This window comes from Candida metapsilosis (assembly GCF_017655625.1).
Source record: "Candida metapsilosis strain BP57 chromosome Unknown scaffold8, whole genome shotgun sequence".
NCBI lineage: Eukaryota > Fungi > Ascomycota > Pichiomycetes > Serinales > Debaryomycetaceae > Lodderomyces > Lodderomyces metapsilosis.
The window spans coordinates 64689-91429 of record NW_027138166.1 but is presented as its reverse complement, the minus strand read 5'-3'; the positions used below and the strand labels follow the sequence as shown (position 1 = coordinate 91429).

General features: G+C 38.2%; 13 protein-coding genes across 13 annotated transcripts; 5 read left to right on the top strand and 8 right to left on the bottom strand. All coding sequences in view use genetic code 12, as the record gives it.

Annotated features, from left to right (window-relative positions):
• Positions 1–33: 33 nt before the first annotated feature.
• Positions 34–2673, bottom strand: I9W82_005553 (uncharacterized protein; the record flags this gene model as incomplete). The annotated part of the gene is made up of 1 exon (XM_067694742.1): positions 34–2673. One exon carries the CDS (start codon positions 2671–2673, stop codon positions 34–36), a length of 2640 nt encoding a protein of 879 aa, XP_067545939.1.
• A 134-nt stretch (positions 2674–2807) lies between these two features.
• On the bottom strand, positions 2808–4727 carry I9W82_005552 (PTR2; the record flags this gene model as incomplete). Its single annotated transcript, XM_067694741.1, has 1 exon — positions 2808–4727. The coding sequence occupies one exon, from the start codon at positions 4725–4727 to the stop codon at positions 2808–2810; it is 1920 nt and encodes a 639-aa protein (XP_067545938.1).
• Positions 4728–5458: 731 nt separating this feature from the next.
• On the bottom strand, positions 5459–6850 carry PHO113 (acid phosphatase; the record flags this gene model as incomplete). The annotated part of the gene is made up of 1 exon (XM_067694740.1): positions 5459–6850. One exon carries the CDS (start codon positions 6848–6850, stop codon positions 5459–5461), a length of 1392 nt encoding a protein of 463 aa, XP_067545937.1.
• A 1308-nt stretch (positions 6851–8158) lies between these two features.
• On the top strand, positions 8159–9091 carry I9W82_005550 (25S rRNA (uracil2843-N3)-methyltransferase; the record flags this gene model as incomplete). Its single annotated transcript, XM_067694739.1, has 1 exon — positions 8159–9091. One exon carries the CDS (start codon positions 8159–8161, stop codon positions 9089–9091), a length of 933 nt encoding a protein of 310 aa, XP_067545936.1.
• An 11-nt stretch (positions 9092–9102) lies between these two features.
• I9W82_005549 (MutS family protein) lies at positions 9103–11469 on the bottom strand (the record flags this gene model as incomplete). Its single annotated transcript, XM_067694737.1, has 1 exon — positions 9103–11469. One exon carries the CDS (start codon positions 11467–11469, stop codon positions 9103–9105), a length of 2367 nt encoding a protein of 788 aa, XP_067545935.1.
• Positions 11470–12056: 587 nt separating this feature from the next.
• I9W82_005548 (uncharacterized protein) lies at positions 12057–12260 on the bottom strand (the record flags this gene model as incomplete). The annotated part of the gene is made up of 1 exon (XM_067694736.1): positions 12057–12260. The coding sequence occupies one exon, from the start codon at positions 12258–12260 to the stop codon at positions 12057–12059; it is 204 nt and encodes a 67-aa protein (XP_067545934.1).
• Positions 12261–14297: 2037 nt separating this feature from the next.
• Positions 14298–15272, top strand: CCE1 (cruciform cutting endonuclease; the record flags this gene model as incomplete). The annotated part of the gene is made up of 1 exon (XM_067694735.1): positions 14298–15272. One exon carries the CDS (start codon positions 14298–14300, stop codon positions 15270–15272), a length of 975 nt encoding a protein of 324 aa, XP_067545933.1.
• A 131-nt stretch (positions 15273–15403) lies between these two features.
• Positions 15404–16414, bottom strand: ADH5 (Adh5p; the record flags this gene model as incomplete). Its single annotated transcript, XM_067694734.1, has 1 exon — positions 15404–16414. The coding sequence occupies one exon, from the start codon at positions 16412–16414 to the stop codon at positions 15404–15406; it is 1011 nt and encodes a 336-aa protein (XP_067545932.1).
• Positions 16415–18708: 2294 nt separating this feature from the next.
• Positions 18709–19245, top strand: I9W82_005545 (uncharacterized protein; the record flags this gene model as incomplete). Its single annotated transcript, XM_067694733.1, has 1 exon — positions 18709–19245. The coding sequence occupies one exon, from the start codon at positions 18709–18711 to the stop codon at positions 19243–19245; it is 537 nt and encodes a 178-aa protein (XP_067545931.1).
• A 399-nt stretch (positions 19246–19644) lies between these two features.
• I9W82_005544 (FG-nucleoporin) lies at positions 19645–21399 on the top strand (the record flags this gene model as incomplete). The annotated part of the gene is made up of 1 exon (XM_067694732.1): positions 19645–21399. The coding sequence occupies one exon, from the start codon at positions 19645–19647 to the stop codon at positions 21397–21399; it is 1755 nt and encodes a 584-aa protein (XP_067545930.1).
• A 12-nt stretch (positions 21400–21411) lies between these two features.
• On the bottom strand, positions 21412–22047 carry I9W82_005543 (uncharacterized protein; the record flags this gene model as incomplete). The annotated part of the gene is made up of 1 exon (XM_067694731.1): positions 21412–22047. One exon carries the CDS (start codon positions 22045–22047, stop codon positions 21412–21414), a length of 636 nt encoding a protein of 211 aa, XP_067545929.1.
• An 86-nt stretch (positions 22048–22133) lies between these two features.
• On the top strand, positions 22134–25217 carry I9W82_005542 (DEAH-box RNA helicase; the record flags this gene model as incomplete). Its single annotated transcript, XM_067694730.1, has 1 exon — positions 22134–25217. The coding sequence occupies one exon, from the start codon at positions 22134–22136 to the stop codon at positions 25215–25217; it is 3084 nt and encodes a 1027-aa protein (XP_067545928.1).
• A 75-nt stretch (positions 25218–25292) lies between these two features.
• PAN6 (pantoate--beta-alanine ligase) lies at positions 25293–26225 on the bottom strand (the record flags this gene model as incomplete). The annotated part of the gene is made up of 1 exon (XM_067694729.1): positions 25293–26225. One exon carries the CDS (start codon positions 26223–26225, stop codon positions 25293–25295), a length of 933 nt encoding a protein of 310 aa, XP_067545927.1.
• Positions 26226–26741: the final 516 nt, after the last annotated feature.

The following is a 26741-nucleotide window of genomic DNA, read 5'->3' as shown; positions in this document are numbered from 1 at the left end:
AAGTTCTCTGACTAACAAACCTATATATCAAAATCACTTGGTTTCTTGTTTACTCTTTGCTGCCGCTTCTATATCACTAACTTCATGAGCCAACGCTTCTATGTCGAATACTGGAGGTTCTTCCACATTGTACTCCTCTTTTGTTTCATCTTTTGCTTCTTTGTCAGCACCTGGCTGACCGTATATATCCCACCAATCCTTCTTCTTTGGTTTGAACCATTTCCTCCATCCTTTAGGCTCCGTGTGAGATTCTTTTTGCTCTTCCATCTTTGCCCTAGCTTCATCAAATTCACCAAGCAATTGTCTTTGTCTCTCCCCCTGTTCAGGATCTGGCTCTTCTATTTCGGCAAAATCATCACTCAATACTTCCCAATTGATAGTCTTTAATATCTTTGGAATTGCCTTTCTGTATGACATGTGTCCTTCAACAAATTCTGTACAATCAATATTTTCAATTCCACTAACGGATTCTAATGGTGATAAACCAGCGACTGTCAGGATTCCACCACCAGTTGCTCTAAACAAATAGCCTAAAATCCAATCCTTCTTTGAATAACCATTGATAAATTTACCACTCACGACAGATCTAGCTTGCGCGAGATGGTCCACGTCAATAGAAATTGGCGAACCTAAAAGGATGACATTTTCAATTAACCCATAACCACCTCTTTTGGCCATTTCTACCAAGCAAGAGTAAATCAACCTTGCTCCCAAAGAGAACCCAACTAATGTTATAGGTCTCACACCCAAGTTTCCTGATAAAATAGTGTCTGCTAAAATCTTTCCCGCTTTCCATGCACGATCCAAAGACACATTCCATGGATTGTCCAACAAGTATGAAAGCTTTGACAAGGCCATTGGAAGTTGAATCGCAGACATCAATGCACTAAGTATAGTGGCACCCAAGATTTGCTGAATAGATGTACTCAACGCCTCACTTGCCAATATTCCAATTGTTTGACCCATCGATTGCAACATCTCTGGCTCCCAAAGCAATGAGAACATATCACCCATCACAGGATCAACCGTTGAAAATGGGAGTCGCACATCATCCATCGCACCATTCATCCAACCACTAACTGTGACTATTAAGTTGGACCTTTTGTTATTATGCAATGGTTTGAGTTCAAAAGTTTGCACATCAGCCACTCTTCTTGCTCCAGCTTTGTTCCCGACTCTGGCACCTATGGCAACTCCACTTGTAGTGATCAAAACACTACCTCCAACACCTGCCAAGAAACCACTTGTTCCAGTGATCCCTACTGTTGTTAGGCCGGCAGCAATACCAGCTCCAATAACAGGAGCTAACAACCCAGCAGATAATCCAATGGCCAATCCTCCACCTAAAGTTGCTAATCCAATCATAGCCAACCGCTTATTTTTATTCTTTTTGATCTGCCGCTTGACAAACAGCTGGTCGTTTAGCAACTCGTCCTTGTTTTCAATTGATCTATCCTTAGTTTCCATATCAAGGCATTCCATCAATCTTCGCTCAAATTGCAAAATCTCTAAACTGGATATGCCTATAATATCGGCAAAAATCATCAAGAGAGACCTCGACCGAGCGTCATAATAACCGTCACTAAGAAGAAGCAAAAATAAATCACAGATCAACACCCATCTCAAATCAAAATCGTCAATGATAACTTTCGGTTTGTTGAGCTCCAAGGACGTTATGCTTTTTGATAAATCACTTATCTCGACCCCATGCTTGCTTAAATTTTCAATCATATCTTTCTCTTCTTTTATCAACCCCAAATGGTCGTATAGTTTGAGAGACGTATTGGAGGACCAGTTGGAGAAATGCCTTTGAGACTCACTCATTTGTTGGGCTAGCTTACTACTTGTGCCAAATTGCACCATAACCAATCTCGTTGCCATATCCACCATTATCAATTTAGCCATTCCCACATATGCCAAACGTTGCGAGTCCGAAAGCATATCCTTTGTATCAGTTAAAGCCTCATTTGGATCAACCTCATCATTATTGTCAAACTCTTCATCTTCGGCGTCAAAGAGGACATTCCTCTCTCCATAAGAACGAGGTTTACGAGCTGCATTTTTGAACAAAAAATCCGTCTTCTTATCTAGAGCTGCGTACTTGTTGACTTGTTCTTCTGTGTCTATCTTGGTATACCCAAAATGAAAGTTATTATTATGAATAAAGTTACGCCCAGATTCCGACTTATATTCAAGCTCACCCTTGTCATTGTAGAAATCCATGTCTGAAATCGTCTTCATTTCTTTCCAATTTGATTCACTGAAAAAATCATCCTCTTGTGCTTCTGGCCGTAATTCAACTTGTCTATCATCAATGGGGTCTGTAGGATGCTCTTGAATCATTGGCGTGTTAGGGCCAGAGGCAGCATATACTTTCTCTGACACTTTTGGAAGTGAATCGCTTGTTCTGTTTTTTGAGTTCATGGAGCTCAAATCGAATTCAACAAAATTGCGATCATCAGCTTCTCCACTATCTTTGGAAGGAAAAAGATCTCGATCGAAATAATCCTTTTCAGATTGAACACTTGGTGAGTTGGGGAGACTTGGAAGATGACTTGCTCCCTTTCTTGAACGTGATCGAAACCCATCATGAGTGACGGGCGACGGCAACAGTTCTCTGGAGCTTAAGTTTGGCGGTTGAAATACATAATCGAGTGAGGGTTCCCTAGACATGAGGAGCAGTCGTCCATTGATTTAAATGTGTCAGGGGAAGGAGGAAAGAAAGAGAAGACGGTGATTTGTTTTATATGCGAGAAAATGTCAAAGGTGCGGAAAAATTTCAAAGGAACAAGTATATTACGTTACATCTACTTACCTGCTCGAACTGACCCCAAAGAGGTTACAGCTGCCAAAGGATAACGAAACGGAGGACTACAAACAGGTTCCAACGCATCATTTCCATCAACTTTCTCGGAAACGACAGATCCACCTAATGCAATTCTTTCCTTCTCCTCTTTTTCCATTGTTTTGTGCAAGTTGAAGAACTGGATTAATACGATAACACCTGCGAGAAATGTAACTCCACCAATAACAGCAAACACAAGCACCAAATAAGGATCTTTCAAGGCCGGAGTAACCGCCAAACTGATTGCGGCACTGATTGCCCCGGTAAAGGAATTCAATGCATACGTAAACCCTTTCATTGCAGGCGCCGCTCTACTGTACGTTAAGCTGTAAATAGTGGTCATGGCGAAACACTCAGAAGAACCTGTCAAAATGAACACAGAAGAAGCGCTCCAGGCGCTGATTGGAGAAGTTTTTGGACAAGTGGTTGAATGATTACCACAAGGTGACGTTTGGTAAACATGATGTTGCAAAACAGCGCCGGCAACTTGAGACATGGCAGCAATGACAAATCCAAAAAACACTCTGTAAATGGGCCTGAAATCGATACGGAATCTTCTCAAAAGTGGGTAGATGAGGAAGTCCAAGATGGGAATGACAACGACAATTGCAAGTGGGTTAAAATTGTTGAACAAGTCGTTTGGAACACCATTCAAATCCATTGCACCAGCCAATGAAGTGGTGACCGACGACAACCCATTGTCGGCTAACATGTAAAAGATGTAATAGAAGAACAACTTACAAGCATCCAAGGTTTGCTTGACATCAAGAACATGTTGATCAGTCCAGGTAATAGGAGTTTGTTTCTTGGTGTTGAAATATTCACGGCCCCTTGCTCTCATAACAGATGGCTTTGCATATTCCCAGAAAGTACCATCAAAAATCCTCTTGACAAAGTTGCCAGAAAAAGTTACAACAAGAATCTTGACAACGAACCCAATAATTGATCCACTAGGCTTTTCAAATACCAACTTTGGCTTAACCAACCAAAATGCAATGGGCATGAAAAGGTAAAGTATCAAGGGTATAAAGAATGCAAACCAAAAGCCAACACGTCTTTCGCAATAGGAAGTAGCCAATTGAAAGAATGCTCCGATGTTGATTGCCCAATAGAAAATCAATGTAACACTATCCAATGTCTTTTCCCTATCAACAATAACCTTTTCACCACTTTTCAATACCTTCACTCTGTTTCCAGATTCAGGATACTGATCCAACATCAATGGCAAAAGGTTTGGTTTGATAAAACCGGAACCAAAAGCCAATGTGAAAATAGCAAGAATACAAAGAGCCAAACCAGCTTTACCATTAGCAATAACACTTGGAGCAGCAGAAATGATGAATAAAACGTGCGAAACACCGCCGAATACCACACCCCATTGAATGGTTTTCCATCTACCCCAAGTAGTATCAGCTAAGTAGCCTCCAAACAAGGGGACAACACTTACCAAAAATGATAACAAGTTTGTCAACGCATTTGCGGCTTGCAACCCTCTGTTCAACGCACCAGCACTTTCACTTCCATCATCTGATAAAGGAGCACCCCAACCATGTGGTGAATCCTTAGGCAAGGGTCTTTGAATGAAATTTGTTAAAATACCAGTCACCGAATAATAGGAAGCTCTTTCTGAAAACTCCACCACACAAATGAGAAAGATGGCATAGTTTATTTTACCCATTACCCTTCTCAAAGTTTGCTCTTCAGTCTTGGTTGGAACTCTTAACCCGCGTGGATTATATTCATCCACAAAGTTGGTACTATAATTTTTTGGATCTTCATAATCGTAGTCGTCATCATCGACTGTTGATATGTCGTAAGTGACAGCTATGTTTGCTTGAGTTGCTTTCTCGTGGTCTGTAAACTCAATAGATGAGGTGGACATGGTTCTGATGGAGTGCGAAAAGTCGTTGCATTTGCTAGGTTAGAGTGGCTTCTACTGACACTATATATAATTTCAGAAGACATATTTTGATGCCGTAGAAGCAATCAAACATGAACAGGATCATCAGACATTTGCTACACCGATAAGAGCTTATCGTCGTACTGAAATGGCCAGAGTCAAGTTCCATTGTTTGTAGGCACACTTTAAATTTACTCCTCATTGTTCAATAGAAAGCAAATTTGATTAAAACCAATGTAGTTGAAATTGATAGCGAACATACAGTTTAATTATTTGACACAAATTTGACGTTTTTGACATTGTGACACTTTGATAAATCTGTTATCAACCGCGGAACAGAGCAACAATGGGGAAAATCAAAGGCGGATGTAAAAAGTTGTGCCGTACAAGGTTAAGCCGCCACTATAAGCGGGAAAAGTAAGCGTGAAGAACCCTAACATGTCTCAAATGCCGTATTGCTCACCCACCCACCTTATCTACTCCTCGCTCATAGAAGCGTCCAGGTGGGAACTGTCATTGCACGGCTTTGGCTCTCTCACCGGCTGCGGATTATCATTTTAAAGTTTTTTTGACACATCCGAAATTTAGTCCATCTGAATGCTAAACCTATATAGGTTGATCTCTAAAGAACCCCCTTCTACAATCACTCAAAGTAACAAACTTTTTCTTTTATAAAACGGAATCAACGATAGAACTAAAAAAATAAAAATGATCTAAAAATCACCCAAGGTGACATTGTAAGTCTTTTCATTATAATCTTGATAGAAAGTGAGCAGCTGTGGGACTGAGGAATTAACACCACACTCTTGAACAAAATCAACACTGCCAATTCTTTCATTAATATAATCTTCAAAATCATCAAGCTTACAAGAGAAACCTGGACCAGTGGCACATTTTTGAATTGGAACAACAGCATCATTGACAATGTATCTAACATATGAATCGCCACCACATTGGTATTTTTCAGTGTAGATTCTTGCACCTTGTGGAACGATAGATGAGTGGACGTATGGGTTTGGGAATGGGATGTAGTCGGTTGGGAGGTCGGATGAAGGTTCTAAGATTCCCAACGCACTGTGGTAGATTTCCAAGTCAGTGTCGTGGGTAAATGATAACCAGATCTTGTTGCTAGCAGAATCATCCTTCAACAATGACAAAGAAGCATTCAACAAGGTAGATCCAATAGTTTTGGTGAAGTTGTGACCTGGACCATTGGAGTAGTAGTTTGTCAAGTCATTGGCATATGAGGCCTTGATGTATTCCTCATTGGTGAACAAGTCACAGAATGGTGAGCTTCCACGAACATTGATTTCAAAAGCACACCAATTGACAAACGAGTTGACTTCCTTTGAGGTCAAGTTCAATCCTGGGTTGGGCTTGTTCAATCTATCAGCAATAGCTTGCAAGAAGCTAGTATCGTACTTGTCAATAATATCTTCGTTGGATGTATCGTTGTAGTTGGGGCATGAGTTTCTTGGAGTTAAACTGTTGACACCAGAGGTATCAGCCTCATCAATGATGTTAAACTTGACAGTTTTACCTTCTTCAAAATTATCACCAAGGAAACCTCTAGCGAAATATCTTGAAGTCTCATAACAACGACCTGAGTTTGATGAAAAAACAGGCAAAGTGGAGTTATCATGGTACAATGATCCATATTTAGCTCTAAAAGTAGCACCATGTCTCAAAGCATCAGTAGTACCAGCAAATGTCCCCTCTGAATTCTTTGGTGTTGTTTCCTTTTCATATTGAGTAGTATCAGGTACAAAGTACTCATAATCGTTCAAAAACGACAAGTCTCCAGTAAAAGTACCATTGTAATCATTGAATTTTTTGACAATTTTTTCGAATTTCTTTCCCAAATTCTTTGAAGGATATCTTTCACCGTGTCTCGATAACAATTGCACTTGTTGGATAGTACATCCATCTGGGATAGCTGGATCAATACCGTATGATTCTCTGCTGATATAAGGACCCAGACCACCGAGGAAGTTCAAGATGTTGTACCCATCAACCTTCATTTCTTGAGGTGTGGCGACATCTTGATAGATGTTTTGACTAACTAATAACAACCCACTGTTGAGTAAATTTGAAACGGCAACCATTTAATAATATTTGTTGTTGATCATTTAAGAGTAGATGAAAAGGACAAGGTGGAATTCAATGGGCTATTTATGCTTTCTCTTCATATAGTCAATGCCTACCACCGTCTATTGTTTTCTGTTGACATTAATTGGTCGAGTGTGCATAATCCGGGATCCACGTGCTCCAATTTTTTTTTTTTTTTTTGTCTTCCTCTAATTAATCCGAAATTGTGTACTAATTATAGAAATCCAATTTGGAAAGAATGTGTCAAAATCGGGTAATTCCAAAACATGGGATCTATCGTTTCTATTGTTCTGAGGTATAGACTTGCATAAATTAAAAAGTATAACCACATAGGTTGTATAGAGAACGTGGGCTCCTGCTTGAATGACCGAGGATAAAATCGGAAAGCCCAACCCCTATTAATCATATCCGATTATAAGCGCCACATTGTTCTTCGGTGACGCAATTGGGCCGTTGTAAATTGGATTATGGTCTTAGACATAAAACTTGTAGAAAGATTCATCGTAAAAAGCGTTACAAAAGAGGCTTGACAGAAATCCCGCCAATGGAATAACAAATATTAACTCTACAAGAGGAAGAAAATGTTTGCAACATGGTTTTACTCTATTCGTCAACGACCAAATATGATCTTCGCAGAGTCCAGGAATATGTTGCCTCGAGCCAATTGGCCGAGCTTCAATCTGAAAAAAAAAAAGTAAAAACTTCCCTCCCCAAATGAGCTCAAGACCGACCCGTTATTATACAATCTGTCGACGGAACTAACCCTGCTTAAGGCCCCCCCAAAAAAAGAGGAGGTGTCGTCAATATACCTACTTCTTCAAAGAAACGCATATGCAAAAAGTACCAACCTAAGTAAGATCTCCCAGAAAAAATCCCAAGAAAACGCAAATACCGCTCAAAAACCCTTCAAGAAGGGGACCAGTAAATGCAATGGAATTTGGAAGAAACAAACGTCAGACAGTTGGCATTTGCACTGTATAAAACAACTGCGTTTTGAATTTTCGGTAAGTTGAAACATCAAGCTTGCTTCTCGAGCGCCGATCTGCCAAGGAAAACGTCTACAGAGAAATCAAGAAGAGACAAAGAGAACTTTGCTTTCTATCTTTCAACTGAGAGCCCACCTTGACACAGATTGATGGATAATTAGTTAAAAAAAGAAAAAGAAGAAGAAGAAGGGAAGGAGGCAAAAAAAAAAATTGTGTGAAAAATTTTGTTTCTTAAAAATACCATCGCACTCACACGATGAGCTAAACGCAGCACAAAATTGGAAACTCATCAGTAATGCATTAACAAGAGTATCATCTATGGCTAGATCCAAATCAAATGAACATGAGCCCGAACAAAGCTCCACATTACCATTCACCAATAAAGACAACTCACTAGAACCATACCAAATCCTCGATGCATTCACCGTCTGTTTCAAACATATCCTTGACTCGCCCGACCTCGACACATTTATTCAAAAGGTGAAAAGTGACTTGTACAACAGAGACTACATTGCCGCTTTCAATGATGATAACAAGCGGTTCAGCTATGCGGCAAGATGGAGCCCGTCAAGAGCATTAGCTTATGCTTCACTATTCTCCACTTTGCAACCAGTTGTTGATTTGTTACAGGAGCTGGAACAGGTGAAACGTGTCTTGTGTGTTGGTGGAGGCGCTGGTTCTGAAGTTGTTGGATTGGGGGCAGTTTTCTGCAGGTTGAAGGAGTATAACCCAAACTCTCCATCTCAATTGGATATCAATGTGGTTGATATTGCTGATTGGACAATGGTGGTGAATCATTTGACGAATTATATGAAACAAAATTGGGTACACAGGGAAAGCAGTTTAAATATGCGGTTCACAAATGAAGACATCTTATCTTCAAAAGTAGAGGATATTGCATCAATTGACTTGATCACATTGTTATTTACAACTAATGAGTTGTTTGCAGAAAAGAGGAAAGAAACAATCAAATTCCTACATGCATTGAGCAATGGTTGCAAAAGTGGTACGTTGCTATTGATTGCTGAAAGTGCCGGTTCCTTTTCCAACATCACTATAGGTAACAAACAATTCCCAGTACAGTTTCTAATTGATACTATTCTTGTGGGGAAACAAGGTCAGTTGAATGGACCATGGGAAATCATATCTGAAAGTGACAGCATATGGTATAGAGTCAACGAAAGGGAAGTGACTTACCCTCTCAAATTAGAGAATATGAGATTTTTTTATAGGTTATATAGAAGGAAATAGGAAATTATTCTTCAACTTGACACATCATTGATTTCTTCAACAAACTTTGCTTGTAAAGTTCGCAAGAGATCCAACTTGTAAGCAACTGTGCACTCCAAACTACGCATCTGGTTCAATGCAAAGTAAAGCTCCAACACCAATTTCTTCCTCTTGGAGACTAATTTCGAATGAGGATCATTGCATTTCTGCACTTGTTGCTTCAACAAACCTGCAACCAATTTCGATTCAGTTAAAAGTTCCAATGGTAACATTTGACACGACTCGGCATACTTGATTCCATAACATTCAACTTCTAATTTACCTGGCTCCAATTTGAATTTAGATTCCAATTTCCCATCAACTTCAATTGATTCCATATGTGAAGCCAATACGCAAGATTTGTTGCCCAAAATCTCGGCAATTTCTTTAAAATGCGTCGTGGTAAACACAGTTGCACGTGTGGCTGAAAGATGTTCAAGAATGGCAAGACAGATGGAAAATCCATCTCTTAAACTCGACCCTCTTCCTAATTCATCAATGATTATAAAACTTTCCTGTTGGGCATTCTTCAAAATCCGGCAAATTTCAGTCATTTCATTTGAAAATGTGGATGCATTTAGGTCACTAGTATCCGACGAAAGTCTCGAAAGTATACTTTTGTGAATCTTGATTGTTGCATAATCTGCTGGTACATAGAGTCCCATTTGAGCCATTATCAAAATATACGCAATTTGTTTCAAGTATACTGATTTCCCACTCATGTTTGCACCAGTTATTATTTGAAATCTAGAAATCTCAGGAACACACGAATAATCATTGGGAATGAAATCAGCGATAAAGTTTTCAAGTATAGGGTGTCGTGATTGTCGAATGTGGATATAGTTTCCAAATTCAGGACAAATGTATGACTTGCTTTGTGAGCTAATGAAGCTCGCAAAACAGCAAAATAAATCAACAGTGGCAATGGCTTCAGAAATCATGAAAAATATTGGTGTGTTTTCACAACTTTGTTCGTACAATTCCAGAATGATGATACTGCTTATATTATTGATTTCGGCCATGATTTCACCAAATCTAGAGCTTTGCTTTAACAAGTCAATGGTGGTACACTCAATGCCATTCTTCTTTTTGATGATATTGATGAAATCAGGGTTATCGAAAGCCGTACTGCTCTTGATTTTCAAAAAGAAGCCTCTTGATTTATCATGCCGGTACTCAACTACCGCATTATTCTCCATTGAAAGGCTTTGTACATATTCGCCAACTTGTTCCAAGATCGTTTCACGCACACTTCGTGAAACGTCGAGCAAGCCGTTAACACCCGACTTTACTGCATTGGCTCTCTGATGAGCAGCTTCAATACTTTTCTTTGCCATTCGACAATCTTCATGTATAAACTTGTTTATCAAAAGGAGTGAAGACTCGATATTTTCATGTTTTAAAATCTCCTTTACTTGGGTGAATAATGGAGACTCTGTTTGCTCTAAGCAATTGAGTATGTCGCCACATAACAAAAGTGTCGACTTTAATGCAAGTATATTGTTAATCATTTGCTCTTGGCTTATATTTGACTCTGGGTTCAAAAAACTTGCAAATAATCTATCCAAATCAGGGAAGTTCTTCAATATATTCTTAGTTGCCAACATTATATTCTCCTGGGAAAGCAACTCTGTAACAGACTCCAACCTCAATTTAATACTATCAACATTCATCAATGGCTGGATTATAGAAGTTCGTAATAAACGTTGTCCCATTTTTGTAGTACACTTGTTTAAAAATGAAAACAAAGTTGTTCCACTGCCATTGAGACTAGAGACAAGTTCCAAGTCTTTAATTGCACATGAATCAATTAGCATGAACTTCTCATTATCAACGAATGATACTCTAACTTTATGGGTTGGCTTGAGCAATTTTGATTCCAAGCAAGATGAGAATAAAGCACTAGCCGCACCAACTGACAATTTACGATCATTCAACAGGCTCAGCAACTCACAGTCTTTCAAATGCAGATGCGTTTTGAAGTATTCAACTCCATTATCAACATCAAACAACCTTGCCTTTTCCAATCTCTGCTCAACTGTATCATCGAGATTAGATGCTAGAATATACCTTAATTTTTCAAATTGTAAATTGGGACCCTCAGGAGCAATAACTATCGTTGGTTGATGAATGTCAATCTGATTAACAGTTCGAACAAACAACAGAGTATCACAAAAATCCATCAATGTGAATTCAAATGTATCAAAGTCAAGAACAGCAATTCCCACATCCATTTGTTCTGACTTCAGTTTGTTTATAGCCATCACCACTTCTCGTCTATTATCAGCTTTGGATGTATTGTAACGAGTTGATGCACGAGCGGTGGTTACAAACCCATACTGACTGTTTGTAAGGGACATATGACACAGATTGAGTAAAGCAGAAGCCTTGAGATTGCATGTTTTTTGCAACACAATTTCTTTTGTGTATGTGGGAGTTTCTTTTGAGAGAGAATGAAATTTTGGTGATCTCCAAAAGGCGGGGAAGGAAACGTTTTTTTTTTTCAACCAAAAGAGGAAATGGTCAGCCATATTGCAAATCTCCTTAAAATTCAATTACCTCTTGGAAGTTCAAGATTGAAGTAATGGGAGAGTATTTGGTTGTACAAATTGAAAGGGGTGTTACATTTGTTTGTAAATTGGCTATTATTAGCGATGAGTCTGCCTGTTGATGAAAAAATTTGCAAAAGCTACTACTTCCAATACTGAAGTGTCATTACAATCTGTAGAAGATGTGAGACCGTTGCTGAACCTGAACCTTTAAAAAAATTAAGTTAGTTATAGATTTGTTATAAAATACACACTCAAAGAGAAAAGTAGTAGCAAAAACCCCCTTAACTAGCAGAAACATAGCATCAACAGGGGAAGGCTGTAAACTAATACTTCCTTTCTCTCTCCAATTATTCTACTCTTTAATTAGATTCTCTCTTTCCTGTAAATCCCTTCCTTTAAACAAGCAAAGCAACTGCACCAGCAGCTAAAGCACAAAGAGTACCAGCAGTACCCAATTGCAAAGCACCAGCAGCACCAGCAGCAGCAGTGGATGAAGTAGTTCCGTTGGTACCGTTGGTAGCGACAGTATCATTGTCAGCAGCCATGACTAAAGTAGAGGTGAAAGTAGCCAAAGTGATTAATATAGTTGAGTATTGCATTGTAGTAGATATGTGTGTATGCTGTGCTAGGAAGATTAAGTTTGGTGCAAGTTGAAAATTTTTTATCAAGTCTTCTTTTTTTGAGAAATTTGGCTTCGTATTTATATATGTATTGCTAAAGGAGTGTGATTTTGCTTATCTTAAAAAGTACAAGCACGAGGCTATAGTTTTTCACTAAAATATATACGCAATGTACGCAAAAACTTTTTTGAAAAATATTTTAATTTCTGTTCTCTTCTGCTCTTTTGCTGTTTTGCTCTTTTATGTTGTTTTTAATCCCAAATAGGAAAGCAACTGTACTACTTATTATTAATCAGGAGATGAGAACTTAGCTTGTATTGGGTGTATTATTGTGTAGTTCTTTTCTTTTTTATTAAAAAAAGGGGGAAATACGGAGTGGCTTTTTGTCTGAGTGTGGGCTATGGGAAAAAAAAAAAATAAAAATAAAAATAAAAATAAAGTTAAATTAACACAAAAACACACATATATATTCATTCAATACCACAATCTTATTGTTTGTTTATTTGTTTATTTGTTTATTGTTGTCGTAAGAGTAAAATCTTTCTTTCTTTTTAAAGAAAAGCGGGGAAGGGTAACCATCCCTTGAAGTTAGAGTTTATATAGATAAAGCTTTTCTACTGTACCAGATATATTCAAAAACCATAACCATTGCTACTTTGTAAAAAAAAAAAAAAAAAAAAAAACACGTCTAATTTTTTAACTTAGCAAAGACACCAAGAAAAATATAACTTTCTATTCTTGGTTTTAAAATTTTAAATTATAATGTTTCTTATAGCTTTTAAAATAATTTTTCTTGTTCACCTGAACGTATAGAGGGTACTTTTTAATTGCCCACGTCGTCAAAACTAATCTTCAGTGGCCATGTACTGTTTCAAAAAGTTTAAAGAATCTTCCATTTATATCAAAACAACAGACGTTTCCGACTTAAAAGGTCTGTAGTCGTACGACTTAACGTAAAACGAACTTACCCTCAAGTTGCCCTGAGAATCGTGAGCACCTGCTTCTTGACTCAGTTTTTTTCATGATGAAAATTTTATTAAAATTATTTCTTGGTGTTCAAGTCGTATTAAGAAAAACTCTTCTATGTCTAAGGTACAGGAAAAAACATTGACAATATTGTTTAACAAGAGGAATAGAAACTAAAGGGAAGGAAATTCTTATTGTTTTTTGGAAATGCTCTGTGTGGCATATCAGTTTACTCTTTTGCAGTGCATACTTTTTCGCTTAATGTCGAAAAACAATAGCTCATAATAGTCCTTCGTGAAGTGATAAGACCTTCCAAAATGCAATTGTACTATCTCCCAGTAAGAGAAATTATAAACCCCCAATGCTTGCCCGTTTAGACTTAGGCTGTTCTATTATTAAGGAAAGCAAAAACGTGGGTTTAATGTCAAAATAATAATAATACTCATGTATAGCCAATGTCTGGCACAGCCTCTTTTTCACTTATTATTATAACTGGTCTTCAATAATTTGGTGAAAATAATACACGCATCACACATTAACTCGTAAATATCTTGTGCTTTGTGTAATAGATGAAAATTAGATTTCCTAATTTGGACAATTATAGCACCAAATGCAAAACACACAACACAACACAATACAATACAATCAAACTCATTAATTGCCAAAAAGTACACCAATCCAATAACAAAGTTAAAAGTTATAAGTCATAGATATAAACCAGTACACTTTATCTTCACGAACGACCTCTGCTTGCCCCCCTTTTGCTTTCTATCAAAGGCGATTTAACGTTTTCTTTTAGTGCATATTATTTAACTTTCGACTGAAAAAACTATAAATTCAGAAGAAAAAAACACGTCTCTTTTCAGCACCTCATCTCAGCACGTGGCTAGTTATACAGCATGTGTATGGATATAATTCACTTTTAATTCTCTTGCGTTGGTTTATTATAATCATAACCTATTTGAGCTGCATTTTCAAAATATCGTGTCGCGTCAAAAACCAAAAAAAAAAAAATCTTTGTAAACAAACCAAAATGTACATGAACTCTTCATGAATAAGCAACAAATCACCAATCTCACTAAATCACTTCATCATAACAAAATACCCATTCTCAATGACATAGCACTACATTGTGGAAGTCCAATTTTAGGAACTACTAAAGCATCACGCATTGAAGGAATCATTGCTCAATACCACTTATATTTAACTCAATGGCACAACTTGACTCATAGGAGTACATTATCTATAGATATTGGTATTAAAAACTTTTCCTACTGCAAAACGACAACAAACACAAGTGCTACTGCGCTGTCGCTGAATTGGCCGGTAATTATCACCCATTGGGAGAAATTGAATCTCGATTCCAAATATGGATCAACTTATAAGCCACTACTACATCAAGACACCGTACTAGACACCAAGCGATATTTAAACCACATTACCAATAACTTGATAGAAGATGTACTCTTGCCACACCTGACCAATGTCAAAATCATGGAAATTCAACGAACAAGATCAAATAATAATGCCAAAACATTACCAACAATTTTGACTAATCATACATTGGAAAATCTTCTAATTGCCAAGATGTATCCATGTTTAGTTGTTCCCATGACTTCGATGAAGTTGATTCATTTTTGGCTTTATCGATTTATAACTAAAAGTCTGACCTTGAAGTTGAAAAAGACAAACAAGATTATACGACGTGATTTGATACTTGGTTGGTTCGGTAAGCTTTATCAATTAGACACTATACACAGTGGAGATAGTATAAGGAAAAGCTCAGGATTAACAACGAATGAATTGGTTGAGCATTTGGGGTTACCAAAGGGAGACAAGACTGATGATTTAATTGATTCTTTATTGTACAACCTTTGTATAAATTGCCAAATAAACCATTTACAGCAATTCCATAAATACATTCAACAAGGTGGTAACATGATTGATTTCGTTGAAGATGCAAATCAATTCCATTTGGATTTAATTCAACCAGTGGTTGAAAAATATGGTCTAGAGATAAAATAGAGGACTCTTACACCTATTTTTTTAAATTGTCATATATTCTTTACAAAACTCTCCGCATTTTTATACTCCTCCAACGCCAATAAAACTCCAAACACATCCCAAAGACTCCTTAAAATATTGTACATTTTTTCTCATGGGTTAAAAACAATTCTTCCTTCATATGCATTCTTTCTCAACTGCTCAATATATTCAGGCAACTCCTTCAACTTGGCACTTCTAACAACTGGTTTAACCTTACCCTCACTAACCAATTGCATAACATCATCCAAATCATTCGAAGTTCCCCAAAAACTACCCAAAATTCTCACCTCTCTCAATGCCAAATCACCCAAATCAAAAGTCAATTTAGGAGCACCCAATCCAACAGGCACAATAATACCCTTTGGCTCAACATACTTTTGACATAAGTCAAATGTCGCTTGTACCGAAACAAAATCAAGACAAGCGGAAAATGAACCTGGCTCAATTGATCCTGGCAATGATTCGTAAACTACATCAGCACCCAACTTCTTGGCTTGGTCACGAGCCTCCTTCTTTTTATCCAAAACGGTAACTTTAGCACCAAATGCCTTGGCAATTTGAATGGCATTTCCACCCAATCCACCAGCTCCAATCAACAAAAGATTAGATGAAGGTGAAACTTTAGCCATCTTGAGTGCATGATATGGAGTCAATACGGCATCAGTTGAAGCAGCAGCAACATCCGAAGATACATTATCAGGGATACGAGCCAAGTTACGAGGCTTATCAACCAACAAATATTGTTGGTATCCACCACCATAACCTAAACCAAACCAATGGCCAAATGCCCGTTTACATACATTGTCAACACCTCCACGACAATATTTACAGCCGCCACATCCATTAGGACCAACACAAGCTACTCGGTCACCAACCTTGTATCCAGCAATATCTTCACCTACAGCTGCAACAGTACCGGCAATTTCATGACCCATGACATAATTGTCCCCACAATCCAACCCTTCGTAAATAACGTGTAAATCAGAATGACATAAACCAACAGCATCAATCTTCAACAACAATTGACCCGCCTTGGGCTTCTCCACTGGCAAATCAGTCTTTAAATTGAGACCATCTTTTTTAGTGTAATGGAAACCGTATTGAGTTGATGGAATTGACATGTTGCGAATTAATGGAATTGAAAATTTTAAACTATTAGTCGTAGTAGTAGTAGTAGTTGTATAAGTTGCAAGTTTCAAAGATTTCAAAATTGTGACAGATTTAAACATTTATATATTATTCTTATTTTATACCTTTGAAGAAATTATGCGTTCAGACCCCACTTTTTTTCCTTTTTATGATGGAACAGTCGGCTAGTGTTTATTATTATTGATGTATAAAGGGAATGCAGTTTCGGAATTCAAATATCCTTTTTTGAAAACTAATAAAATTTATATATGCTTTTTAAATTAAAATAGAAAAATAAAAAAATGTCTAAAATAATAATGTTGCAGTTCAATGGCCCTTTTATATAGCCCACAGAAACTGGTAAAGGTTTGTTTGTTTCATTGCTATTGGATATGTATCATGAAGCGCCCACTTATGTTGTCACGGAATTTTTCAGATTGTTTTTGTGATGATGATGATGATATTACGGAGATTATAAAAAGAGACACAAAATGAAGTGAAAAATAGGATCCATTAATTCTCGAGTCCAAAATAATTGGAACTCCGTTTTTTAAGGAGAGAAATTCAAAATATAAACCACACTGCATATGTTTAACACAGCAAGCTTGAACTCTCATAACCTTGCAGATGGTTACATGCCTCTCCTTTTGTAGTATGAAAGTTTGCAATTACAACGGTAATTGAACAAAAAGTCTAGACTTCTGTATCTTTTACGGATTCTTGGCGGAGTTAGCAATTGATAGGTGATGATGATGGAGAAAAGATTTAGATTCAAATGAGAACCGTAATTGGTACAAACTTTCTTGGCTTCGTAAAAGTATTATTTGCGTATTAAATCATACCACTTTTACTGAGAAATGGTCAGCCAGGAGAGAAAAAAAAAAGATCAGTTAACAAAGAGAAGGCGCACCGAGGAATCTGTTGTTTTTTTTTTTGCAGCTACCAAAATGGGCGGGTCACTACATATGTGTGAGTGGGGAGTAAAAAGAAACGTATGCTAATTTTCTCTCTCCACACCAAATTGCGCAGCAGAGTGACAGCATTAGAAAGCACAAACCTGTTTGAATGAAATCACCTGGTTTTGCTCAAGTAAATGGAGCACACAATTCCGGACCCTAAGGCTCAATATGTTTAATTACTGATTTAATGCAGATTAGTAATAAGTTAATAAAGTGAATGTTTGACTTGATCTTTACAGAATTGAAAGCAACCGGATAGTTATTCCGCTCTTGCCAAATTTCTTGTCTAATTTTGCAACAGCTTTTACGTGGGTGGATTCTTTTGACTGCAGGGGCATGTTAAGTGTGTGTTGCTTATACTTTCTCTACTCTACAAATATTGCAGTTTCAAACGTAAATTACTTCACTATATGAACTGTTTCAAGCTGTGCCTTCATATCTTCTAGACATTTGTTGGGTGTTGCGTTAGGTCTTTTAATCAGCAGTTCAACAGTCTTCTTTTCATTGAGCCTTACCAATTCTGTTGGTATTTTACATTATTTTTGCAGTGTAATCGAGAGAAGTTTCGCAACCACAGCATTTTGCACACAACAATATACGAAACTATAAATATATCCCGGTAGTTACCATTACACTTCCTAGCATCACAGTTGGAAATAGCAATTACTCGATCATCTGAACATTGATTCTCTAGTACCTTCTTTCAATTTTGAACCCCTCTGAAATTGGTTTACTCGGTTTACGACATCAGTACACGACCTTTTCCTTTTAAAAACCAATCCCTCTTATATCTATCAAAAAACCATTTACGATTCTTTTTTTGATAAATACGTAGAGAAGACTAGTCGCGATTGACCTATTGGGTTAGAAAGCGCCCATAGGTAAATCATCTGTGTCGGATTCTATGCCAGATTGAAAATAGAATAGCATTTAGTTCGACAAGATGGCAATTAAGGCCAAATAATAAAAGTAAAAACGGTATTAATGACAGGCTCAATCCATGAAAGCTACTGGGTTAATACGTTGAATGTCGATGACCAAAAACAAATCACGTTGTGTAGTACAGGGGTTCAGACAAATCTGTTGGACACGATTTTCGTCACCACAAGTAGAGGCGTAATTCACAACATTAGCACGGCCTACTCACCTACCCAAAATGGCATTTTTTTTCCCTCTCTCTTTCTTTCTCTCTCGCCTTAACCAACCAACCAAATTTTGCGAATTTGAAATTTGATAAAATTTTATTTTGTTAGAAAAAAGTATCAGACAGTGAAGGCTCAAGACAATCATTGACCCACACACACACACATAGACACTACTCACACAGCATGTTTGGCGAATTCTTTATAGGTAGACACAAATGGGAAAACAAGGAGGAAACTCCATTACCAAACACCATACCAGAAGTGGATGAAGTAGGAGCTACATCAGCACCATTATTATCAGCATCATACTACATTGGAGATAGATGTAAACCATACAATGACGATTTTATGTTATGTAAAGACGAACACAATGGAGGAACTATAGACTGTTTAAAAGAAGGAAGACGTGTGACTAGATGTGCCATTTCAGTATTGAAGGATTTAAACAAGTACTGCTTTGATGAATTCAAGTTACATTATGAATGTTTGGAACAAAATAATCAATATTTCAGTCGTTGTCGTGCTAGTGAAGGGGTTTTAAGCAAGTGTGTGTTTGATAATTTGAAGTTGACCAAAAAGATTCCGGGTGTTGAAGAGCAGATACAAGATAAAAAGAGCCCAATATATGGACCTGATTCAAAGGATGTTAAACAAACTAAGGAGTTTTTAAGAAAGAATGAAGTTGCTGCTGCTGCTGCTGCTGCACCAAGTAGTAGTTAGATTAAAATTTACATATTCACATTGAGCCAACAGGGGGGAAACAATTCATGTAGGAGAGAATATTGGAGATATGAGTCAAGAAGAAGTGACGTCGAGACCTAATAAATGCATTTCTCGACAACAAGTAGGGAATTGATAGGGCTTTCCATCAATTTGTAGTCAATATTGTTCTTCAAATTTGAAGCAATTCGAGCAAATGCTTACAGCGAGGTAGCTACGCTCTTTTGCCTTTACCCATCTATCGTCCTCTCCTCTTCGTAACCTCTGATCAATTGCACTTAATTTCGTGTGTACTCATTCACTCTCAACTCATCATTTTTGTTCACTCAAAAAATAAACAAAATGATCGACTAAAAAAATCATCGCAAAGAGACTTTATCAACAATCATAATTGCCTCGATGTTTGGTACTAGCAGCAATACCGGAGGTGGCTTATTTGGTGCATCCAATGCCAATAACAACTCCTCAGGAGGTGGATTATTTGGAAACAAACCAGCTACTTCGACCAACACCGGATTCGGATTTGGACAATCAAACACTACGGGCCAAGCAAACACAACAGGTGGCTTGTTTGGTCAATCACAAAATAATAATACCAATGCCCAATCTGGAGGATTGTTTGGTTCGAATCAACAGAAACCAGCTGGAGGTGGATTGTTTGGACAATCAACAAACACGGGTGGATTTGGGGCTAGCAATAGTGGTTCCACATTTGGAAAACCAGCTGGTACTCTGACAACTGGAGGAGGATTATTTGGTGGACAGCAACAGGGATCAAACACTGGAGGTCTTTTTGGGGGAAACCAGCAATCGCTGAATACAACAGGTGGAGGTTTATTTGGCAGTACTAATCAACAAAGCACCAACACAGGTGCTTCTGGAGGACTATTCGGAAACAAACAGCAAAATACAGGAACCAGTGGAGGTCTTTTTGGAAACACGCAGCAAAACAACACAGGAACTTCTGGTGGATTATTTGGCAACAATCAACAACAAAACAATACAAATACTGGTGGATTGTTTGGAGGAAACCAACAATCAACAGCTTCAGGAGGACTTTTTGGAAACAAGACAAATGCACCAGCGACTGGTGGTTTATTTGGATCTAACAATACACAACAAACTGGCGGTCTTTTTGGGGCTAACAACAACAATGCGCAACAAAGTGGTGGCTTATTTGGACAACCTTCACAACAGTCAACGCTCTTTTCTAACACCACAAACAACCAGCAGCCTTCATTTAGCTGGAGCCAGCCACAACAACAACAACAACAACCTGCTGTTAATAATGTCACTACACTCGGTGGGTTTGGCCAAAATTCAAATCAACCACAAAATACCAATCCAGCTGCATACATCCCAGCTGTAAATGATCAATTGGCAAAAGTGTATGAGCAATGGGACCCCAATTCAACAAAATGTGCATTGAAAACTCATCTTTACAACAAATTCAGTGATCAAGAGATGAATGTTTTGATGTCACAGCCACGCCCAGCCAATGAAACTCCTGAAGACTGGGATAAAGCCATGACTGAAAGACCAGGTCAAAATTTTTACCCCATCAAGATTACGTCGTATGATGAAGTTGCTCAAAGAATTGAAACTCAATTGGACTATGCAGGTAAAGAAAAGATTGTCTTGAATCAAATCAATGAAAGGCTAAATACGTTATCAGCAAAGCATGATTTGGAAAACACAACGAGGATCCTCAAGGCTAAAACAAGACATACGCAACTTTCTCGAAGAGTTTTACGTTTGGCTACTGTGTTGGCAATGTTGAAATTGAAAGGTTACCCTTTGCTTCCCGAAGAGGAAGAGATTGCCAAGCAATTTGATATTTTAACCACCAAATTGAATGATCCAAATAGTCCGATTGGAAGAGTAGGTGATATTTTTGCCAAGATGGCAATACTTAAAGAAAGAGCCGAGGAGATGAATACTCAATTTGACAAATCGATACACGTGTTGAATGAATCGTTTGACAATGGTGTTGTCACAAAGGGTAAGACAAAGGAAGATGTAAATAACCCCAAAGATGTGATTGAAAAGATTTCGCAAATTCTAGTAAAGCAACAAATGGGATTAAACTATTTGAACGAAGTGTTGAGAAAAGATGAAGAGAAGGTAGAAAAGTTGATATCAAGTAGGAAGTAATAAAAAAAAAGTTTAGAATGAATTTGATTCTAATTGACTTAAAATGTATCGATAGTTGGTGTTTATCTCTATACTTTGAAACTTGTGGAAATGCAGCACATTGTGCCGTATTGCAGCTCGTAGGCCATAGTTATTCAACTTTTCATCAGCCATGGTTGAAGAAACTATTGGATTTTCAATTGAAGATAGTGACAAATCGTACTTTCCAGTAAGAAAACGACCCTTTTCAGATAACTCGTGCGTAAATTGAATCTGTCGTTCATTACGTAAAAACTTTTCATCATTCTCAACATACAAGTACCGTGGAATAGCGATTAAACTGTCCAACTTCCTGACAAGTTTATCTCGATTGGCAACATTTCGCGACTGCAGCTCAGTAATCGGTTCGGCATCTTCATCTATTGAAACGGGTAAAAGCATGCTTTTCTTGTATGCTGGATTAAATAGTATCTTTAATTGAAAGCCGTCTTTAATCATTTCCTCCAGGTTCAATTTCGTTGATTTTAAGATATCTACGGTAGCCAATTTTTGTAAGTTTTCAATGATGAATTGCTGTTCAGATGATGTTTTTGGAGGTGGGATAATTTTACATTTGAAGCTGACTGCATACTTGAAGTATTGGTGGAATCGTTTGGGTATTTTACTCATTTCATGGTTGTGTATAAAGTAGCGATGTTATCGATTTTTCGCGATCTATAATTTTTTGAACCTCTTTTCTCTTTAGCCGTTGGGATATGAGTAGTGATGGCATAACACTGGCCATAAAGCATAAACTTTCAGTTTACTTAAACAAGCCAGAGAATGATTCCTTAGCCCAAACGGTGATTACACAAGCGAGGAATAAGAGCTTTGATGACTTCGTTAAGTTTACACAAATCATTGGATTAAAGAATGATGAGCATGCAAAAGATATGTACGATAAGATACGAACGTCAAAAGATGATGGAGCGGTTGCTGCACCTAAACGAGCCACTCCTAAGCCTGGCAAATCTGCATTGAAATTATCATTTGACGAAGAGGATGACATTGATGAGGATATCACCCCAAACATCAAAATACGATCAAAGAGTGCCACACCACAGCCTAAGTTCAAGAGGTTGAAGAAAGAGGATGCCGAGAAGTTAAAACAAACAGCTCCAGCTTCCATTGAGCACCAAAAGCAAGCACCCAAACTTGATAAGAGGGAACCTCCAACTGCGCAACCCCAAGACAACCTACCTCAACTGCGGAAACCACATTTACAACCATGGAAGGCAGAAAAGCAAACAACATCAAAAGCACCTTCAACTGAGGGTACTGGTGGATATTTCAACTCTGCAGGGGAGTATATCGACCACGATCATGCACCTGGAAATGACTTTAATCGGATACCCATAACCAGCCATGTATTGATTCCACCATTTCTTGAAGATGTGAAGGAGCACTTGACTTTGCAAATCTCTGGTTCCACCATTAGAGGAGCTGGCCCGACGGTTGATCCAGTAAAGGATTCCACTTCTGAGTTGGCATCCATGGCCAAACAAGGTTCATTAGTTGTGCAAAACAAGAAATCGAAACAAGAAAGAGCAAAACTGGCCAAAGAAAAAACCGGTGTAGCTACTAGTACCAAAAAAGACGAGGTTGAACTGGAGCAAGAAGAAGAAGAGAGTACCGATTATGCCACTATTCAAAAGCAAAGGAAAAGTTTACCAGCGTACGCAGTTAAAGACGATGTTGTGTCAACTATACGCGACAACCAGGTTACAATTATTATTGGTGAGACAGGTTCAGGAAAAACAACTCAATTGGCACAATTTCTATATGAGCAAGGGTTGACCACAACCAGAGGTGAGCGAAAGATTATTGGATGTACCCAACCGAGACGAGTTGCTGCCATGTCGGTGGCAAAGAGAGTTAGTGAAGAAATGCATGTCAAGTTGGGAGAAGAAGTTGGGTACTCGGTGAGATTTGATGACAAGACAAACCCTGAAAAGACGGTTATAAAGTACATGACTGAAGGTATTTTGTTAAGAGAGATTTTGGCGGACAATACGCTAAGTGAGTATAGTTGTATCATCATTGATGAGGCTCATGAGCGATCACTCAACACTGATATCCTATTGGGGTTGTTTAGAGGGTTGTTAGCTAAAAGGAGGGATTTGAAGTTGATTGTAACTTCAGCTACAATGAACGCTGATCGGTTTACTAGGTTTTTCGGAGCAGCTCCACAATTCACGATCCCAGGAAGAACGTTTCCAGTCGACATTTATTTCAACAAAAATGTCACAATGGATTATGTTGAAACAGCAGTGAAGCAAATTCTATCAATCCATCTAAGTAAAGGAGGCAATGATGGAGGCGAGTTTGTTAATGATGGGGATATTCTTGTGTTTATGACTGGCCAAGAGGATATCGAAATAACCTGTGATCTACTACGAGAAAAACTTGCAATGTTGGAGAATCCACCTCCATTGGAGATTTTGCCTATTTACTCCACTATGCCACAGGAATTACAGAAACGGATATTCAACAAATCAAGCAAAACCAAGAGAAAAGTTGTTGTTGCGACAAACATTGCGGAAACTTCATTGACTGTGGATGGGATCAAATACGTGATTGATTGCGGTTTGGTGAAGGTGAAAGTTTACAATCCTAAATTAGGTATGGATACGTTACAAGTGGTACCAATCTCGCTTGCCAATGCTGAGCAGAGGAGTGGTAGAGCTGGTAGAACTGGCGCAGGTGTTGCATACAGACTCTATACTGAACGAGCAACTGACCCACTAAATATGTATCAGCAACCAATACCTGAAATTCAAAGGACAAACTTGAGCAATACAATGCTACTATTAAAATCACTAAATGTGAAGGACATAAACAAGTTTCCGTTTTTGGATAGCCCCCCAAAGGATTTGCTTAATTGTTCATTGTATGACTTATGGGCAATGAGTGCATTGGACAATTTTGGCGAGTTGACTAAACTTGGACGTGATATGATTCAGTTTCCAATTGAACCAACTTTATCGAAGCTTATCTTGTTGTCGACAGAACATCACTTTTCCTGTTCGGAAGATATACTCACCATTGTTGCCATGTTGAGTGTTTCCAACATTTTCCAAAGGTCGAAAGAAAGAGCTAAAGAGGCAGATCTGGCAAGGGAGAGATTTATTGTTGCAGAGTCAGACCACTTGACGCTACTCAATGTTTACACACAATGGGAAACCAATATGCATAAATTTGGAAATAGCTGGAATAGAATTAATGAGTGGTGTGATCGAAACTTCATCCAGTATAAATCTTTGCATCGAGCAAGGGAGATTCGGAAACAGTTAGCATTAATTATGCAAAAGAGGAAACTCCCATTTTACAGAGCTAAAAACGATGACGATATTAGAAGGTGTTTGTGTGCGGCATTTTATCATCAGCTGGCAAAACTTGTTAAAATGGGAGTCCATGGAACTCCTGAATTTGTCAACTTACGTCATAACTATATGAAGATGTACTTGCATCCAACAAGTAGCTTGCTTAACAGCAATCTAAGTCTGAACTTTGTCATTTATCATGACTTGATATTGACATCGAAGGAGTATATGAATTATGTCACCTGTGTGGATCCAATGTGGTTACTTGAATATGGATATGTGTTTTACAGTATTCCTGAAACTTTTCAAGATAAATTGGTGAATGGAGTGAATGCCAGAGACGAATTTGAACGCAAACTTGAACATGATCGTATATTGTTTGAACAACAAAATGCCAAGTCACAAAGCTCCGTCAACAGAGAAGCCTCCACTACAAACAGAAAGAGTTTGTTATTCAGAAAACGCAAAAGAATGTAACAACTGTACTTAAGTAAACTTTTTTTTTTTTGCTCTATTACCACCCAAATTCATTATCATTAAATTTCGTCAAATCTATTGCAAGACAATATTGTCAATCAATCTAGCTTTTTCATCGCTGTTTTCCTTTGGTACTTTGACCGCACATGAGACTATAGCGCCCATGCCAGGTTTTACTTCCTCAAGATCGGTCAAAAGTTCAGGATGACTAATGGCGATGTACTCAATTTCAAAATCTGGATCTTTTTCAAGAACTTTTTTGATTTCAGCAACTATGTCGTTGGCGTTGACAGATTCTTCCTTTTCTCTTCTTTCGTTATAGAAAGCTTCACCGTTTTGCAAAGCTTTGTAGATGACCGAGCTCCGATCTTTCATCTCTTTCGACAAATATTCATTTCTTGACGACAATGCCAAGCCGTTATTCTCCCTTGAAGTTGGCAAAACTCTCACTTCGGTCGGAATGTGTAAGTCCTTCACCAAATTCTTGATAACCACACATTGCTGAGCATCTTTTTGTCCAAAATAGATTCTTGTAGGTTGTACGATATTCAACAATTTGGTGACAACGGTGGCAACTCCTCTAAAGAACTGGGGCCTAGTAACACCCTCAAGTTGTTCGCTTGAACCATGAACAGTTACAAAAGTACCACGTTGGTTTTCAACGTCTAGCGTAATACCACTAGGGTACATTTCAGTTACCTTGGGTACAAAAACCGCATCCACCGGTGTGCTTTTAAACTGTGTTTCTAATATTTCTAAATCACGATCCAAGCTTCTAGGATACTTGTCTAAATCTTCAGTGGGTCCAAATTGTGAAGGGTTGACAAATATGGAAACTATGGTCTTGTCGTTTTCTTGTAGTGACTGGGACACCAAAGAGCAGTGACCTGCATGTAATGCACCCATGGTGGGGACAAACCCCACTGACTGGTTATTCAAGAAGAACTTAGCTCTCCATTGTCTTACTTGGTGTACGGTCCTGAGTATTTGGATCTTGCTGGATGTCATGGGGCAAAATAGTTTTTTGGGGATCAAAGCAGAGTTGTGATGTGTATTTTGAAAATTTTCAAAATTTTTCAGATGATGTACCAAGATAATTTCTTATACGACGACACCCACACATAAATCCGCTTACTGTACAAGTTAAACCCGACCCTTTCGCAGCGTCTTAAAAATGGGTTGTCTAAAGAGCCAGACTTCTGCTATGTAGATTTTGCAGGGACACTCATTAGCATCACATGTATGATTTAGCCTACGTATGTTCCCTGGTTGACGAAATACAGGATGCGCGGGGTCTGTACACGGATTCACGTCTTCCGTTGGCCGATCCCACACTATTGATTTGTTACTCCCTGTGTGAGTGTGTGAGTGAGGGGTCCGAGTGCGCCCCACACGGAACTATTATCCGAGCTTACTAATTGATTTTTTTCAAAATTACCACGGTAACAATCAATATAAGCTCCGCTCGGTGATTTATGCGCTCCCCGCCCCACAAATATGAAAAACCGAGATACATAAACAACC